The sequence below is a fragment of the Artemia franciscana genome, chromosome 10 (genome assembly GCF_032884065.1).
Source record: "Artemia franciscana chromosome 10, ASM3288406v1, whole genome shotgun sequence".
NCBI classification, from domain to species: domain Eukaryota; kingdom Metazoa; phylum Arthropoda; class Branchiopoda; order Anostraca; family Artemiidae; genus Artemia; species Artemia franciscana.
In genome coordinates this window covers 12,439,340-12,459,874 of record NC_088872.1, presented here as the reverse complement: position 1 = coordinate 12,459,874, position 20,535 = coordinate 12,439,340, and the positions used below count along the sequence as shown (strand labels likewise).

Below are 20,535 nucleotides of genomic sequence, written 5' to 3'. Positions count from 1 at the left end.
AAAACGGAATTTTTCAAATTTATACAAAATATATTTTCAATATCTAGGGAAGAGGCGATTTGACTGTTTTTCAAACTTATTTAATGCAAATACAAAAATTACATTTTTAGTGAAAATATCAAATCAAGGTACTTTTCAAAATCAAAGGAAGGGCAAAATCTAGAGGATGGGGCTAATCCACCGCCTCTCCAATTAAAGGTACAGCCTATAGTTAGATAGCAAATTTTATTTGAGTCTGATAATAGTCCCTGTATTGGTGCTTACCACCATAAAAATCGATCCGACTGTCTCCAGCTTCAAAATCAATCCATGCTGAAAAGGGTTCAACAATTTCCGCATATGGTATATTCAGACTTCCACGGAGAATGTAGTAATCTCCAAAACTTGGCTTTTTATGAGCCTTTAAACTTTTTAGATGTTCCTGTAAATAAAAATCGAACATCAAATAATCTATATGTTACAACTGTACCTACACAACAAAGAAGAGTTTTCACCCCCTCCAAACCCCAGAAAAGTGACTTAAGAGGAACTTTTGGGCATTTTATACAACCTTCAACCTCAGAAAAAATCCACAGATAACCTCTTACAATTGCTCGTTACTGGTTTACACAAAAAGATTTTGGAAACATCGTATTGGCGATTGTTGCCTCATCATGGCTTAATTCGTTTTTTTCATTAAAATTATTTATTTAACGTTACTGCCGCTTAATTATTTTTGGTGATTTATGGTTGCTTGATTTTTTTTTTGTGTAATGTTATTGTTGATTTTCGCTTGTGTTTACTCCACTATTTATATTTTTATGTAAGTGGGTTAGAAATAAATATGTTGCGTTGCGCCATCGCCGGCGCAACACCATCGCCATCGCAATGGCCATCGCCATGCGCCGGCGGATGGTTGCGCCATCCACCAGAACCTAATAAAGAACGAACTCAGTAGTTTCAAATAATTTGAAAAGCATTTTGAAAAAAAAACTGTCAAGTGAGGAAGAATAGTCATTTGATGTTGATTTAGGAACGGCAGCAACTATTTCGATTAATCTTAATGGTCAAATTTTGCAAAAATTTTTGAAAGAGATGGTTGATGACAGTGAAAAGAGATAAGAAAATGGATTTCAAATCAAGGCCGTAGCCAGGGGGGTTAGGGAGTTCGAACCTTCCACCCCTGAAATTTTTCTTCAAGTCGTAAAAAAGTGACAAAAATACATATGAAGAAGCTTTTGATCTGTTTTATAAAGTTTTTCTGTACCCTCCACCTTCCTGCCAAAAATAACCCTCCCTGAAAAAAAAAGCCTGGATTCGATCCTGATTCAGATATAATACTTACACAATTTAATGTAATATAGTGCTTAAAACTACATGTATCCTTATAAAAAAAAATCACAAACGCATTATTCAATTTATTTTCACATTTCCAACTTTACCAATGCGGTAGGGTGGACACATAAACTCTGGGTCAAGTCTCAGGCCCCAATGGCCCATTACCTCCCATATTTTGCCATGGTATTACTTTTGTTTTGCTTTCAGAATTCACATTCTCTTTGCTATAACCACTCCAAATGAGATACAAATCAATTCAAAAATGCAGCTGTTTCTATTTGCAAGGGTCGCTCATTACTTACAGTTTGTTGCTAAGGCTCTCTTAAATTTGAAAGAGGGCTAGCAGTCCCTCCATCAACCCCCACTTTTGCATTCAAGTTTAATTTGTTTAAAACGCTGCTTCGACAATTGTTATTATACAATTATCGGTCCCATACAAAACCATACAAATTATTATTAGGAGCCTCCTCACAGGAGATCCCCCCCCTTAATAAGAGGAGGGCCTCAAATATATTAAAATGATTATAGGTTCATCATTCCACAGTTTTCAAGGCAAATTCTTTCAACAAACTGTTTTATAAGTGTGTTCTTATGGATGTCATTGGAGGACAATGCCACCGGGAAACAAGAAACCATTAAACATTGTATACAAATAAAAAAAATATTTAAATTATTAGCTTTTAAATATCGCCAAAAAAGCTCCTGCTGGCCCTGATTCCCGTCCCTATCTCCATCCATTTTCCGATAGTACTGCGACCCCCACCTCCCATCCTTTGTGCCAGTAGGCATGCGAACGTGTGAATATAATCTTTCATATTATACATAGATATATCTGTAATAAGAGGGGTACTATCACCCAGTGCTGCCAAATTACAACCGCAGGTCCAAAAAACAATCCGAGAATGGAGAGGGATTTGGCATTAAATTTTTCTCCTTTTCATCCACTCTCCAACCTCCTTCTATATTTGTCTGAAGGTTTACGCAGAGTTAGGAAGTTTGGACATAAAACCACACATTTTTCGGCTTCAAGTACACTCCTCCTGCCTAAATAAAAATCCATCAGCCCTTCTTCACTGTGGCTCATGTGCAATCATATACCACTATAAACATATATCAAGCTTCGAATTATCTACAGTAAGGTTCTCCGATATGCTGAATCTGATGGTGTGATTTTCATTAGGATCACTTGACTGTTTGTTGGTGTTTCCCCCTTTAATTCAATTCTTTTGATGTATCTGATCTTATCAAAGATATGTTTTTTAGAGTTTTAGTAACTATTGAGCCGAATCGCTATATTTTAAAAGAGGCATTACATTTTTCTACTTTTCATCCACTCCCCCAACCTCCTTCTATATTTGTCTGAAGGTTTACGCAGAGTTAGGACGTTTGTCCATAAAACCACACATTTTGAGGCTTTGGACTCCTCATGTGTAAATAAAAATCCACCGGCCCTTCTTCATTATGTCTAATGTGCAATTATATAGTACTATAAACAAATACATCAAGCTTCGAATGAATAAACGTAGTTACACAAAGGTTTAAAATACATTTTGTATATTATCTGTTTAATTTGTAGGGACAACATCCATCTTAAGGAATGAATCCACCACATAAAGAATTACTACCTCTAAGGCTGGGAAGCTCATTATAAAGTCTTGCGATAATTTTCAATCAATTGGTCTTCTCAAAATTTTTGCTTGGTGGCTTTTTGGCACTTATTAAATAAAAAAAACAAGTTTTTTAAACTGCAAGTAAGGAGCGACATTGAAACTTATAAAACTTAAACTTAAACTAAGCTGCTTCCTCATCAACGCCCCGCTCTTTACGCTAAAGGTTGACTCTTTCTCTCAACTCTTCTTTTAAAAAAAGTAAAAAACTTTAGCGTAAAGAGCGGGGCGTTGATGAGGAAGCAGCCCCTTTCATATACGAAGTAATTTCTGTTCGTTTTAATTTTTAATGTCGCTCCTTACTTTCAGTTAAAAAAACTTGTTTTTTTTTATTTAATTTCTGAACGTTTTTGAATCAATGCATGTTTTGATTTTGGCTCTCCGCAGAGGAATAATTAAAACGAAATTTGCATATTTATTTATTTTTGGTTACACGGCTTTCTAATAATTTTGATCGAAAGATTTTGAGAAAAAAAGAGCGGGGGAGGAAGCCTAGTTGCCCTCCGATTTTCGGTTAATTAAAAAGGCAACTAGAACTTTTAATTTTTAACGAATCTTTTTATTAGTAAAAGATATACGTAACTTATAAATTAGCTTACGTAGAGAACTTTTGTATTCTCATGTTTTTATTACATATATGAGGGGGTTCGCCCCCTCGTCAGTACCTCGCTCTTTACACTAAAGCTTAAATTTTGTCCCAATTCATTAAGAATGACCCTTGAATCACAAAAGCCGTAGAATAAATAGTTGAAATTACTAAAAATACTTTAGCGTAAAGAGCGAGGTATTAGGAGGAGGTGAGCCCCTCATATGGGTAATAATTTCTGTTCGTTTTAAGTTTTAATGCTGCTCCTTACTTCCAGCTGAAAAAAAACGTTTTCATATTTATTTTTTCATTGTTTTTATAAGTAATGCTAGTAAATCCTGCACTCCCTTCATGGAAATTTTCTTCCCCCATGACATATTCCTCGATGGAAAGTTTCCCCAGCATATCCCCCCCTTCTCAACCCCTGCCCCCAACCAAAAAATCCTCCTGACAACGTCTGTACACTTTCAAATAACCATTACTATATGTAAGCACTGGTGAAAGTTTGTAACTTGTAGCCCCTCCCACGGGGACTCTAGGGGAGTAAGTCGTCCCCAAAGACATAGTTATAAGGTTTTTCGACTACGCTGAATAAAATGGCTATCTCAGAATTTTGATCCGTTGACTTAGGGAAAATAATTAGCGTGGGAGGGGGCCTAGGTACCCTCCAATTTTTTTAGTCACTTAAAAAGGGCACTAGAACTTTTCATTTCCTTTACAATGAGCCCTCTCGCAACATTCTAGGACAACTAGGTCGATATTATCACCCCTGGGAAAAAAAAACAAACAAACAAATAAACACACATCCGTGATCTGCCTTCTGGCAAATAATACAAAATTCCATACTTTTGTAGATAGAACCTTGAAACTTTTACAGTAGGGTTCTCTGGTACGCTGAATCTGATGGTGTGATTCTATGATTCTATGACTTTTAGGGGGTGTTTCCCTCTATTTTCTAAATTAACGCAAATTTTCTCAGGCTCGTAACTTTTGATGGGTGAGACTAAACTTGATGAAACTTATATATTTAAAATCAGCATTAAAATGCGATTCTTTTGGTGTAGCTATTGGTACCAAAATTCCATTTTTTAGAGTTTTGGTTACTATTGAGCCGGGTCGCTCCTTACTACAGTTCGTTACCACGAACTGTTTGATTAGGCCAAAATTGTCACTTTGCACCGAATTGTCACCAAGTGATAAATAAAGTACTTGGGAAAGCTGATATCAAAGATAAGTCCTTATTTTTGCCCTTCGAATCGAGATGCGGAGGAGGATTTAAATAGTTTTTTTCATTATGAATTAAACAGATTAAGTAAGAAATTTTTTGGGGCGCTATATGAGGGAGAAATGGGTGGATTTTATTTTAAGTGAGGTGCGGAAATTTCAGAAAGAGGTTCAGAAAATTGGTGTGTAAACTTTGTTGTTCTATCTTTGTTTTAACCATGGCTCATGAATTATTTAGGGTCAAATATCGTATCGTATCGCATCGCATAATTTTTCGACAATTTTAAATATAGAACTATAAGTAAGGGGCGACCTGTGCCAAAAGTGGCTAAACTACTAAAAGTAGTTTTATCATAGATTAGTAAAAAACGAAAATAAACAACTATACTTTTCATTATAAGACAGCTAACAGGGGATGAAGCATATAACTTACATACAAGTAAATTACAAATATATATATATATATATATATATATATACTAGCTGTTGGGGTGGCGCTTCGCGCCACCCCAACACCTAGTTGGTGGGGCGCTTCGCGCCCCCCCAAGCCCCCCCGCGCGCGTAAGTCGTTACGCGCCATATTAGTTACGCGCCATTGTAGTTGTGTCCCTGTGTCCCACCTGTGAATATAGATAGATTTATATATGTGTTTCAAACTACATAAAAATTGCGAATATACAACATTCTTGGCTTTCCCATTGTCTGTCCATATACAAAGCCGTATGTACTAATAATGACGTCATATGCAAACGCTCTTTATACAAACAAACAAACATGCATACACACAACTCGTTTTTATATAGATAGATAGATAGATAGATACAATACAAATTAACTACGTAAAACTTGTGAATATACAACAGTCTTCGCTGTCCCATTGTCTGTGCGTATAAATAGATTGTCAGGTTTACCGACCCTCAAAGATGCAACATACAATTGTACATTGGTAAAGCAATCTGTATTAAGATCTATACCGCATTTTTCTAGTGATTGCCCTTGAGCTTTGTTGATGGTGGTTGCAAATGCTAATCGAATTGGGAATTGCAATCTTTTAAATTGAAAAAGCAGATCCGTTGGAATCATGGGAATGCGAGGAATAAGAACAGCCTCACCCTCATAAGGCCCTGTCAAGATTGTGGCCTCTATTAGGTTTTCCATTGTTTTTTTTTACGGCAAGTCGCGTGCCATTGCAAAGCTTTGGTGGGTTGATATTTCTTAAAAGTATTATTGGTACGCCTATTTTTAGTTGTAGCACGTGTGGTGGAAACCCTGAAGGATCTATGGAATTTAAAAATTCAGATGGATAATTAACCGCTTCATTTGGTTCCAAAATACAAATTAACTGCGTAAAACTTGCGAATATACAACATTCTTCGCTGTCCAATTGTCGCTGCATATAAATAGATTGTCAGGTTTACCGACCCTCGAACATGCAACGTACAATTGTCCATGGGAAAAACAATCAGTATTAAGATCAATACCACATTTTTCTAATGATTGACCTTGAGCTTTGTTAATGGTGATTGCAAATGCTAATCGAATTGGGAATTGCAATCTTTTAAATTGAAAAGGCAGATCCGTTGGAATCATGGGAATGCGAGGAATTAGAACAGCCTCACCCTCAAAAGGCCCTGTCAAGATTGTGGCCTCTATTAGGTTTTCCATTGTTTTTTTTACGGCAAGTCGAGTGCCATTGCAAAGCTTTGGTGGGTTTATATTTCTTAAAAGTATTATTGGTACGCCAATTTTTAGTTGTAGCACGTGTGGTGGAAACCCTGAAAGATCTATGGAATTTAAAAATTCAGATGGATAATTAACCGCTTCATTTGGTTCCAAAACTGTGTCGACTGACTTGTAAAGGACTGCCTGGTCTTGAATCTTGGTCAAAACAATATTGTTGATTTCGTGGACGTCTATATTTTTGGGTGCGAGAATCGCTCTTTCACTTAGCCATTTATTATTTTTATAATTTTTTAGAATATTCGGAAATACTTTTTCAATCAATTCATTTTTGGACGTCACTAAATTACAGAAATCAGCAGGTAGTTGTATACGTCCTGAAATTGAGTCTACTGGGAGCTTTCCGTTTCCCATTGCCAGCAATTGATCTGAAAATGTTTGACCAGAGTCATCGTTTTGCAATCGGACACGCATATTTGTAGTTAATTTTAATGTTTTTACGTGTGCCCATAAATTAGAATTTTTCAGGCAAGCATTCATTTCGTCTGCAGGAGTTGATCTAGGTATTATAGGTAATGTTTGCCTGAAATCTCCCGCAAGCAATATTAAGGTGCTGCCAAAGGGTTTCGACTTCCCTCGCAAATCTTTCAAGCATTGATCCAGAGCCTCGAGCGATTTTTTGTGTGCCATTGTGCACTCATCCCAAATAATAAGTTTGCATTGCTGCAATACTTTACCCATCCCAGATGATTTGGAAATATTGCACGTGGGAGTTTCTGTAGAATGCAAGTTCAGAGGCAATTTCAAAGCGGAATGAGCAGTTCTACCACCAGGCAGCAATGTTGCGGCTATTCCGGACGACGCAATTGCCAACGCTATATCATTTTTTGATCGAGTTGATGCCAGAATCAGTTTTATCACAAACGTTTTACCAGTACCTCCTGGCGCATCCAAAAAGAAAATTTCTCCAACGTTGTTATCGACACAATGCATTATCGTATCATAAATGTCTTTTTGTTCCGACGTTAACTTGGAAATGTTATTTTGTACATACGACAATAGATCACTCGTACTGTAACTTTGTTCACGATCCAATTCTACACATGTCGAAACAGCAGCGATACGGTTAGGTGAAGGCATTCCCAAATCCTGAAGAGGTTTGTTTGCCATACTTACGCACAAATCTTCTATAACAACTAAAGTGTAGTTATAAATTTCTGATGTAAAATCAAAAGTCATATCTGACGTCTCTAACTGTTTTCGATGAAGTATATCTTCGGACATTTTTGACTTATATTTTTCCCACAACTCTGTAGGAGCTGATGGAGAGCAAGTTGTTAAAATGATGCCAAACAATGCACGAATTTGATTTGGGGTTGACGTTTCGCACGCGTCATTGATGCAGTTATCCCAGTGTTGGTCATTATCCAATAAATTCAGAGCTTGGCATGCACTACGGTAAGTGTCATGTATAGTACCATTTACAGTCCTCAAATACTCAAAGGATGTCGGACCGGGTACATTCACCAAAAGCAGGCGTAGAAAGAAGCATTCATGTTGATTGGGGTGAACGGTGTAGAGTCTTCCTATCGTGGTATCTTTGAAGATGGTAGGTTGGCCGTCGACTGACTTACCCTGTTTTCGACGTTCAAATACTTTATTTTTAGTATTCCACGTGTAATACGAAGGCACTTCAGTATACAGCAGTTTTTTTGCAAAAGAATCATTTTTGCAAAGCGAAAAAAAAGCTGTTAATGTTGTATCCGGTGGATTCAGGACTCTTTGTTGCACGTTGGTTTCCGTGAAATAAACACGTTGACCATTCTGTAAATGTACCGCTAAGTGAACAACAGCTGGACTACGTTCATGTATCGGAAATGAAAGAATTCGCCAAACAGCTTCATTACTGCTTATGTATCTTCCAGCCTGATATTCTACGATTTCATCGAAATCTTTGATTTCGGACTGCAAGCCAAAAACTGCCATGTCACTGCCTTTGTTGACGTATTTACATATGTATTTGATTGCCTTTACGGAGTTACAGTATTCAACGTTTATGTGTGCATTAAATGTTTTTGATAATAATGGGGAATATGGAACAGCCCACTGGTTATCTACTTCGATGGTGGTACCGTTACGCTTCTTTATTATTGCTGTTTTACCGCCATCTTCAGTAGATCTTCTTCTATATTGTGGGTAACCATCATTGCCAGTAATTGTTTTGGGTACTAAAAGTCGAGGATATTGCTTTGAGCACCTTCCTTTGGCCATGCATGGTGAATTTTCGTTCAGTGCACCGCAAGGTCCATGTATCATATTTTTTACAATAATATCATGTAACCCCTTATCGACATTTTTATCAGGTATTTCAGCGGAAATCACATCATCAATTTCGTTCGAAGTAATTTTTTTATGTAGCCAGATTAGTATATGTGCGTGTGGCAAACCTCGTTTTTGCCATTCCACTGAGTACATCCAGCATCGCACTGACCCAAATACTTCAAGTTTTACTATGTAGTTTATCAGTGATTTCAACTTTTGCCGGAAGACACGGGCCGTAATGTCATGCCTATGAACCGCCGATTGTCCTTGAAGTAAAAGCTGCAGTATCTCGTCCCAAGATTGATTACATGTAAATGTAATAAATAAATCTGGACGACCATAGAGACGAACATACGCAATAGCATCTTGAGCATATTCATGCATATGACGGGGACTGCCAGCATATGACGAAGGTAAAATTGTTAATCTTCCAACGTTTGTGGTATTACCGTCATTTATAACTGCATCTCGCAAATGAATGTATTGTTCAGAGCGGAGCTTGGTCTGATTCAGGCGGATATATAGCAAACGTTCTGATTCAATTTTAGCATACATATCCACGACAAATTGGTGAAACAATTCACGGCATTTAAAATATAATTTTCTTCATCCTGCCGAATCATTAGTCTATAGGAATAATAATGCATTGCACTGCATTTCTTATTCATTTCTTTGTTAGTGGCTGGATTCATCAATTTAATATTAAAGTGATAGCCGTCGGCTCCATCCCAAAAAATGATAGGATATTGTAGGGCATCGTAGCATCGATGAGTTTCAGCAATTCTTAACAACTGAGCGTTTCGCTTATGAAGAATAATATCTCGAGGTAAAAACTGATCACCGACCATAACGATTGCCACTTCGTCGATAGTCGTAGCATTGTATCTACGCACATGTTGGCCAGGAGGCGTTTTGTCAGCGGAAATAACAATTTTATGCGTATCAGTAGGCATCAAATCGATGGCTGTTTTGAACAGACGCACTAAATTATTATTTTCGTGGAAAAGATGTTGCAATTGGGAAACGATTGTCCTTTCAACGTTGGGAGAAATTTCGCAACGTGCATTCAATTCAGAATTTCTATCACTGATGAAGTACAATTGTAAAAATTTATGATTCTCGCCTGAGAATGGTAGAAGGGACCCTGCTTTATGATAAATTTGCCCTTTTACTTTGAAAGTAGACATAAATTGATCTGGATTTTCGATTTGGGCTCCAAACGACGTCATTTGGAAACATGAGTTGTATTGTCTGATTTTTGACAAAAAACGCTTAGATTCTGACGTAGTTCCAGTAAGGAAAGTCTTCAATGGCTCTGGTGGTGCAGCCAATAGAGGAAGTTTAACTTTTCCTGAGGCGCAACACATTCCCATTGTTTCACCATTGAATTTCAAGGCCTTGCAATAGGGACAAATTTTAGACATTGTCCCGATTTGAACACATCTACTCAAGCTATAATCATCGACTGGGTTCTACCTGAATGCCAGGCGATAACTTTCAGGTTGCTCTGATTCCTCGGCACGCTTTCTTTTCTTACTTTCTCTATCAGCAGCAAGCCTGATTTCTTGCTGTTCTTGTGATTCCTCGGCACGCTTTCTTTTCTTACTTTCTCTATCAGCAGCAAGCCTGATTTCTTGCTGTTCTTGTAATTCCTCGGCACGCCTTCTTTTTTCACATTCTCTTTTAGCAGCAAGTCTGCTTCCGCGTTGCTCTGGTAGTTCCTCGGCATGCTTTCTGTTCTTTCTTTCTCTATCAGCCTCAAGCCTGTTTCCCTGCTGTTCTTTTGATTCCTCGGCACGCCTTCTTTTTTCACTTTCTCTTTTAGCAGCAAGTCTGCTTTCGCGTTGCTCTGGTAGTTCCTCGGCACGCTTTGTTTTCTGACTTTCTCTATCAGCAGCAAGTTTTTTGGCATAGACTCTTTGAGCATCTTCATCAGTCATTGTAAACTTAAACATTAATAGATTTCTACGTGAACATATGTCTTATATAACTTGAATGACGTCACCGTCAAAGCAAAAATGACGGCAACTAATTTCATGACGTCAGCCGACACAGAAACATGACGTCACCTGACAACTAATTTCATGACGTCAGCCGACACAGAAACATGACGTCACCTGATCCACAGATCCACAGACAGACAACTTATTTTTATATATATAACAAACTTATAAATAAAAAAAAATACGATTATGGGTGACGTCACATTCAAAGAAAAGTATAAAAACTAGCTTTAGCAAGACTTTTGAAGGAATTATATGACGTCACACACTCTTGAAACGATGCACTCAAAACACGATGACGTCATGTTCAAAAAGTGTATATATTTAGAAGCAATACGTGTGTCATTTTAATCTTTTGAGGATCACAGAAGAGAGAGGTAATAGTCAGATCAAAGTAAAACAATATCTTCATCTACTTGTAATGAGATAGAAATAGCTATTAATTATTTGTAAAAAAAAATTCATACTTTAGCATAGGACTAACATTTGGTATTTGTCTTTTTAAGGTTCTCTTTTGAGTCGTAATAGAAGAAGAAACTTTAGTTTCACGTAAGTGCGTTATAAACTATTTATAAGATAAAACTTAGCTCTAGCTCATAATTAATATATATAGATTTATCTTTTTAAGGTTCCCGTTTGAGTCAACATGGACGAAAAAAAACTTCAGTTTCACGTCAGTAAGTTATAAATTATTTGAAAAAATTCTGCTTAAGGATATAACTAGTATTTGATATTTTTCTTTTGAAGGTTCCTATTTGAGTAGTAATAAGTAGTAAAAATAATTGAAAAAAAAATTTGCTTTGCCATATGACTTATATTTGATGTTTTTCTTTTTCAGGTTACCATTTGAGTCAGCATGGAAGAAATAAATACAGTTTCACGTAAGTAAGTTATTAATTATTAAAAAGAAACTTTGCTTTAGTATGAGACTAATATTTGTCTTTTTCAGGTTCCTATTTGACTCAACATGAAAGAAAGTACTTCAGTTTCAAGTAAGTTATAAATTATTTTAGAAACACTTTTTTAGCACATGACTAATATTTGATATTTATCTTTTTCCGGTTCAAATTTGAGTGAACATGGAAGAAAAAATTCAGTTTCGTGTAAGTACGCTATAAACCTCTTTAAAAAATCTTTCTTTAGCGTATGACTGACATTTGATATTTGTCTTTTTCAGATTCCCTTTAGAGCCAATATAAAAAGAAATACTTCAATTTCACATTATAATTAAAAATTATATGTTATAGTTAAAATTAATAGTATAAGTATAAAATAAAATTTTAAAATAAAATAATAAAATTAATTAAAAAATTTCAAGTATAATTATTAATAAAAGTAATTTAAATATAATTATTAATAATAATTATTATTAATAAAAAAAAATTAAGCATAATTATTATTAAAATTAAGTATAATTTTAATTATAAAAAATATTAAGTATAATTAAAAATTGTATTTTAAAATAAAATCAAAAAATAAGTATAAAATTTATAGTATAAAATTATAGTTAAAAATTATAAAAAAAAACTCTGCTTTTTGCATATGGCTAATGTTTGGTATATGTCTTGCTCAGGTTCCATTTTGAGTCAACATGGAAGGAAAAACTTCATTTTCACGAAAATAAGTTAAAACTGTTAAAAAAAAAACTTTCCTTTTTTCATATGACTAATATTTGATACTTGTCTTTTTGAGATTCCGATTTGAGTCAATATAGAAGAAAAACTTACGTTTTACGAAAGTAAATTATACATTATTGAAAAAAAAAAAAAATTCTTTGCTATATAACCAGTACTTGATATTTGTCTTTTTCAGGTTACCATTTGAGTCACCATGGAAGAAAAAACTTCAGTTTCATATAAGTTAGTTTTAAATTATAAAAAAAAATTACCTAAGCATATTAATTGATTTTTTGACTAATTTTTTGATTTTTTTTTTTCAGGTTTCCATTTGAGTCAATAAGGAAGAAAATATACTTCAAATTTCACATAAGTGAGCTAAAAATTATTAAAAAAACCTTTGCTTTAGAATATGACTAAATTTATATTTGTCTTTTCAGGTTTCCATTTGAATAAGTAAGTTACACATTATTAATAAAAAAAAATGCTTTAAAATATAACCAACATGTGATATTTGTCTTTCTCAGGTTTCCATTTGAGTCAACATGGAAAAAAGAATCTTCAGTTTCATGTAAGTAATTTAAAAATTATTTAAAACAAAAACTGCTTTAGCACATGACAAAAATTCGATATTTGTCTTTTTCAGGTTCCCATTAGATCCAACATGAAAAAAAAACTTCGGTTTCACGAAAGTAATTGACAAATCATTTAAATCAACTGCTTTAGCACATGACTAAAATTTGTTCTTTGTCTTTTTCAGGTTCCAATTTTACCCAAGATGGAAGAAAAAAAAACATCAGGTTTCACGTAAGTAATTTTCAAATCATTTAAATCAACTGCTTTAGCACATGACTAAAATTTGTTCTTTGTCTTTTTCAGGTTCCAATTTTACCCAAGATGGAAGAAAAAAACATCAGGTTTCACGTAAGTAATTTACAAATCATTTAAATCAACTGCTTTAGCACATGACTAACATTTGTTCTTTGTCTTTTTCAGGTTCCAATTTTACCCAAGATGGAAAAAAAACATCAGGTTTCACGTAAGTAACTTACAAATTATTTACATCAACTGCTTTAAAACATAACTAAAATTCGTTCTTTTTTCTTTTTCAGGTTCTAATTTTATCCAAGATGGAGAAAAAAAGCATCAGTTTTCACGTAAGTAATTTACAAATTATTTAAATCATCTGCTTTGGCACATGACTAAAATTTTTTCTTTTTCTTTTTCAGGTTCCAATTTTATCCAAAATGGAAAAAAAAATCAGGTTTCACGTAAGTAATTTACAAATCATTTAAATCAACTGCTTCAGCACATGACTAAAAATTTTTCTTTTTTCTTTTTTTCAGGTTCCAATTTCATCTAAAATGGAAGAAAAAAAAACAGGTTTAACGTAAGTAATTTACAAATCATTTAAATCAAATACTTTACCACAAAACTAAAATTTGTTCTTTTTTCTTTTTCAGGTTCCAATTTTACCCAAGATGGAAGAAAAAAAACATCAAGATGGAAGAAAAAACACCAGATTTCACGTAAGTAATTTACAAATTATTTAAATTAACAGCTTTAGCATATGACTAGAATTTGTTCTTTGTCTTTTTCAAGTTCCAATTTTACCCAAGATGGAAGAAAAAAAACATCAGGTTTCACGTAAGTAATTTACAAATCATTTAAATAAAAATTTGTTATTTGTCTTTTTCAGGTTCCAATTTTATCCAGGATGGAAGAAAAAACATCAGGTGTCACGTAAGTAATTTACAAACAATTTAAATCAACTGCTTTAGCACATGACTAAAATTTGTTTTTTTTCTTTTTCAGGTTCCAATTTTATCCAAAATGGAAGAAAAAAACATCAGTTTTCACGTAAGTAATTTACAAATCATTTAAATCAACTGCTTTAGCACATGACTAAAATTTGTTCTTTGTCTTTTTCAGGTTCCAATTTTATCCAAGATGGAAGAAAAAACACCAGATTTCACGTAAGTAATTTACAAATTATTTAAATTAACAGCTTTAGCACATGACTAGAATTTGTTCTTTGTCTTTTTCAGGTTCCAATTTTACCAAGGATGGAAGAAAAAAAACATCAGGTTTCACGTAAATAATTTACAAATCATTTAAATCAACTGCTTTAGGGCATGACTAAAATTTGTTCTTTGTCTTTTTCAGGTTCCAATTTTACCCAAGATGGAAGGAAAAAAACATCAGGTTTCTCGTAAGTAATTTACAAATTATTTAAATCGTCTGCTTTGGCACATGACTAAAATTTGTTCTTTTTTCTTTTTCAGGTTCCAATTTTATCCCAAAAGGAAGAAAAAAACATCAGGTTTCACGTAAGTAATTAACAAATCATTTAAATCAACTGCTTTAGCACATGACTAAAATTTGTTCTTTTTTTTTTTCAGGTTCCAATTTTATCCAAGATGGAAGAAAAAAATACCAGGTTTCACGCAAGTAATTTACAAATTATTTAAATCAACTGCTTTAGCACATGACTAAAATTTGTTCTTTGTCTTTTTCAGGTTCCAATTTTATCCAAGATGGAAGAAAAAAACACCAGGTTTCACGTAAATAATTAACAAATCATTTAAATTAATTGCTTTAGCACATGACTAAAATTTGTTCTTTGTCTTTTTCAGGTTCGAATTTTACCCGAGATGGAAGACAAAAACATCAGGTTTCACGTAAGTAATTTAAAAATTATTTACATCAACTGCTTTAGCACATGACTAAAATTTGTTCTTTGTCTTTTTCAGGTTCCAATTTTACCCAAGATAGAAGAAATAAAACATCAGGTTTCACGTAAGTAATTTACAAATTATTTAAATCATCTGCTTTGGCACATGACTAAAATTTGTTCTTTTTCTTTTTAAGGTTCCAATTTTATCCGAGATGGAAGAAAAAAAAAACCAGGTTTCACGTAAGTAATTTACAAATTATTTAAATCAACCGCTTTAGCACATGACTAAAATTTGTTCTTTTTTCTTTTTCAGGTTCCAATTTTATCCAAAATGGACGAAAAAAATATCAGGTTCCACGTAAGTGATTTACAAATCATTTAAATCAACTGCTTTAGCACATAACTAAAATTTGTTCTTTTTTCTTTTTTTCAGGTTCCAATTTTATCCAAAATGGAAGAAAAAAACATCAGGTTTCACGTAAGTAATTTACAAATCATTTAAATCAACTGCTTTAGCACATGACTAAAATTTGTTCTTTTTTCTTTTTTTCAGGTTCCAATTTCATCCAAAATGGAAGAAAAAAACATCAGGTTTCACGTAAGTAATTTACAAATCATTTAAATCAACTACTTTAGCACATGACTAAAATTTGTTCTTTGTCTTTTTCAGGTTCCAATTTTATCCAAGGTGGAAGAAATAAAAACACCAGGTTTCACGTAAGTAATTTACAAATTATTTAATTCAACTGCTTTAGAACATGACTAAAATTTGTTCTTTGTCTTTTTCAGGTTCCAATTTTATCCAAGGTGGAAGAAAAATACCAGGTTTCACGCAAGTATATTACAAATTATTTAAATCAACTGCTTTAGCATGACTATGATTTTTTCTTTGTCTTTTTCAGGTTCCAATTCTATCCATGATGGAAGAAATAAAAACATTAGGTTTCACGTAAGTAATTTACAAATCATTTAAATCATCTGCTTTAGCACATGACTAAAATTTGTTCTTTTCCTTTTCTTTTTTTCAGGTTCCAATTTCATCCAAAATGGAAGAAAAAAACATCAGGTTTCACGTAAGTAATTTACAAATCATTTAAATCAACTACTTTAGCACATGACTAAAATTTGTTCTTTGTCTTTTTAAGGTTCCAATTTTACCCGAGATGGAAGAAAAAAACATCAGGTTTCACGTAAGTAATTTAAAAATTATTTAAATCAACTACTTTAGCACATGACTAAAATTTGTTCTTTTTTTTTCAGGTTCCAATTTCATCCAAAATGGAAGAAAAAACATCAGGTTTCACGTAAGTAATTTACAAATCATTTAAATCAACTACTTTAGCACATGACTAAAATTTGTTCTTTGTCTTTTTAAGGTTCCAATTTAACCCAAGATGGAAGAAAAAAAACATCAGGTTTCACGTAAGTAATTTACAAATTATTTACATCAACTGCTTTGAAACATGACTAAAATTTGTTCCTTTTTCTTTGTCAGGTTCTAATTTTATCCAAGATGTAAGAGAAAAAACATCAGGTTTCACGTAAGTAATTTACAAATTATTTGAATCATCTGCTTTGGCACATAACTAAAATTTGTTCTTTTTCCTTTTACAGGTTCCAATTTTATCCAAAATGGAAGAAAAAAACATCAGGTTTCACGTAAGTAATTTACAAATCATTTAAATCAACTGCTTTAGCACATGACTAAAATTTGTTCTTTGTCTTTTTCAGGTTCCAATTTTATCCAAGATGGAAGAAATAAAAACATCAGGTTTCACGTAAGTAATTTACAAATTATTTAAATCAACTGCTTTAGCACATGACTAAAATTTGTTCTTTGTCTTTTTCAGGTTCCAATTTTATCCAAGATGGAAGAAAAAAAACATAAGGTTTCACGTAAGTAATTTACAAATCATTTGTCTTTTTCATTTTTGAACAGCCTTCAAAAATTTTGAAGGCTATGATTGGCTGTGTGGTTGAAGCTGGCCCTGGTACTAGCATAGTTCAAGACAAGGCTTAACGAATGAGAATTGGTTTAGTTTATATTTCACTCACCTCAAAATCAAGAAAGTCAATGACACCAGGTTTACTTGTCTTGCTTAGATATTTCCACAGCAAGGTTTTAAATTTGTCCCCCACCTGTTTGTAGCCAGTTTCTATTTCATTATTGAAAACAAAGGCTGTCACTGAAAACAAAAATAGCACTTACAAGCAAAAACAATCTAAATTTAAAGTTGATATTGGACAAGGCTGTATCCAGGGGAGGGCATAGAGTACCAGGTTTAAATCCCCCACAATATTTTGTCCAACAAAAAAAAACATAACAAAAATATATAAAAACAAATTGTAATGCACTATTTGAAACTTTTTTGCAAAACCCCCCCTCTGAAAAGAAAACTACCCCCCAGAACAAATATCCTGGATACACCCTTATCATTGGAAGATTTTGAACTTCTATAAAATCTTTAGTTACAAGCTAAAAACTGGGAATTTCCCTATGCTTGTGCATATTCTATTAGACACTGCAATTAATTATTTCAATTTTATATAGTTTTATTTTCAAATGATTGGCATTGTAGTTACATCTGTGGCTTCAAACTAGCAAGGAGCAAAACATGGTCTATGGTAAACAGAATCTTAAAGACATTTGAAAAAAAAAACAGTCAAGTGAGGAAGAAAAGTAAATTGCAAAGAACATATATAAGAATTTCGAAAAAGAACCTGAAATTCCCCAAAAAGGGTTTTAATTTAAAATAATAACTGCACCAATGGAATCACCATGGCCAAATACCCCATAGAGGCAAAATACAGTCCCCAATTTTGAACAAGGAAACCACTTTATTCCATGAGAAGCAGTGATGCTTCTCTTTTTTTTTCCTACCTTTTACTGAAACTCTTTTTTTACTGAATTTAGGCTACTACATTGATAAATCTTGGTTATCAATAACTGATAAAATGTCATCATAATTCTTAAAATAAAATTAAAAATTGCCCAATGTCTAGCTTTATCAATGGGTGCATAATAAACTTTCAGTGAAACAAATAGAAGTTAACAATAATTTGCATCTAAAGTGAATAATCAGGGTACACAGATTGCTTGTAAACTATTGACTTTAGTAACAATTTAATTTTTAATGGTAGACTTGAGATGCAATTTCAGGTGGAGGGATGAGAGACCATCACAAGCATCATAAAGTTTTTGATGAAGGGGTATTCTACCCAAACTATAGCCAACATATGCTAACATTGTTTAAAAAAAAAAAGGATTTAGAAATAGGAAATACCATGAAATTACAGCAAGATATATTGTTTAACAGTTTGACATTAGTGAAGGTTTAGTAGCAGCTCCATTGATGCTAGAATTTAGATCTTTAACTTCCCATGACCACAGGAAATGGAGATATATATGGTTCTTCATACACCAGATAAAAGACCTTATGTAGGCCTATAACCAGGAAATGTCAGGGTTCCTTGAATGGTTAACAAGCCAAAGTGCAAAACTAGAGAAAACTAGAACAGGCTTCCTTTGAGGATATTTTTGGAGCAATCCAGCATTTAAAAAAGTACATTTATATGTTTAATTATACAGAAAGGGAGGGTAGGGTAGCATCTCCTATAAAAAAAAAGATTACTTTGTAGAACTATTCCTGGAAAGCATGAAAATGACACCCCTAAAATTAATTTTTGATGCTTAAGACCTCTACCCTAAGGAATATGTTTATGAATTTGCTTTGTATCATTGAAACAAAAATACATTAAGAACAGGTAAATTCTTTAATAAGAAAGCAAAAACCATCTTATTAAAATTTATGCTTATTTTTAATACATTTTTGTTCCATATATATTTTCAGCAATGATTATTATTTGAAAAGCATTGTTATACAAGTATTTAACTTGAACATAAAAAAAAGAGGGTTGAAGAGAGGTGGCAGCCTCCCTTACACTTAAAAACTCTGAATCAATGAGGTAGTAGTAACAAACTGGTATTAAAGTGGGATTCTTGTCAATCACAAAAGACACAGATTCTGCTTACTGGGAGGAGGGGTTACCCAAAACCTCAAAAGTGCACCTTCAACCCCACATCTTCAAAACTTTTCATCAGAGGTGGTTCAGATAAATATTAGGAATATTTAGATGAATATAAACTTAACCTCTCTTTATTTGCAAGAATTGGAGTACTGATGAATATAAGACAAATATATATTATAATTATACAAAAAAATGTGACAAATATACACATATTAATATTATACACATAATATTATATTACATACATGTATATACAAATATACACGTAATATTAGTACTGACATGTAAAACTCCATTCTGATTTACAGAAACAATACTTTTTAATGGGTGTGCTAATTTTGGACATCAAAGCAATGTGAGTGAAGTTGAATCTGGGTGTAAAGGGTTTGATTATAATATTTAGGCAAATAGCATTTTATTTTGAAAGACAAATACACCTTAGGTAGCTCTCTTCCTTTAAGCAGTTATTAAAAAGCTGAAGTTTAATCCAAAGAGTGATTGTTGACTAGGTGATCACTCTCCTTGTGTTTAGGATGATTCTGAATATAGTGTTTAAGAGGAACAGAAGTTGAATTAAAAATCTCTCTTCTCTCAATTAAAGAACAACACTAAATTTTAAACAGATATAAGGATGAGCCTGTTGACCAGGAAATCTCTAACTAGAGTTCAGTATTTTACATTGCAGAAAATATAGCCAGTTGGTCATTGTGAGTGTTTTGCTTACCAAGTATTTTTCAAAATATTTGAACAGAGCAAATGCAAATAAAAAAAACTTCTATTATCAAAGCATTGGGAAAAAACTTTTACCATGTTGCTTTCACATTGCTTCAAATTGCACTAGTCTACAATAGGATGATCCTGTACTAACTAGACAGTGGAGATAGTAGGCTGACTGATCAGGTGAGTTCCAAACTATTCACCAGGGATTGTTTCATCATTCCTTGTGAACTGATGACTAGATTGACTTAAAATTAGGATAAGAGACAAGTTCCAGAGACCTACCACCCAATTGGAAAGGAATTGGCTATTCAACCTTAAGTTGGCACACTTCTTGAAATTTTTTTTATCATCTCCTTTCATTCTTGAAGAATTGTCTATTTGAAAAATATTTGAGATCAGCTTTCCCTGGTTAAGCAGCTAGAATGTCATAATCATATCCCCTCTCCTGGGGTAATAGCCAGTTAGGGCAAATTAAAGTTTTCAGGCCAAGAGGAGTTAGGGAGTGACATAGATAACTCTATGTATTTAGTTGTATGTCTGTTAACTGATTCTATAGTTTCTTGGTCAGATTTATTGACTGGGTTAGCATTGACTGATGGTTCTTAATAAAATAAAACTATCATCATAAGATTCCCTATTTGAAAAAATAAAATACCATTGTAAGATTCCTTACTTTAAAGTCCTTTCTAACATA

At 33.3% G+C, this 20,535-nt stretch overlaps 1 protein-coding gene across 1 annotated transcript in view; it reads right to left on the bottom strand.

Moving 5' to 3' along the window:
* The window catches only part of LOC136031797 (digestive cysteine proteinase 2-like), a 72,419-nt gene that overhangs the window by 50,527 nt on the left and 1,357 nt on the right, over positions 1–20,535 (bottom strand). The window contains exons 2-3 of the mRNA XM_065711594.1: positions 17,148–17,278; positions 265–421 (exon numbers count right to left, since the gene is read on the bottom strand). Of these exons, the coding sequence (XP_065567666.1) occupies positions 265–421; positions 17,148–17,278 (288 nt within the window). The remainder of the gene's footprint in view (positions 1–264; positions 422–17,147; positions 17,279–20,535) is intronic.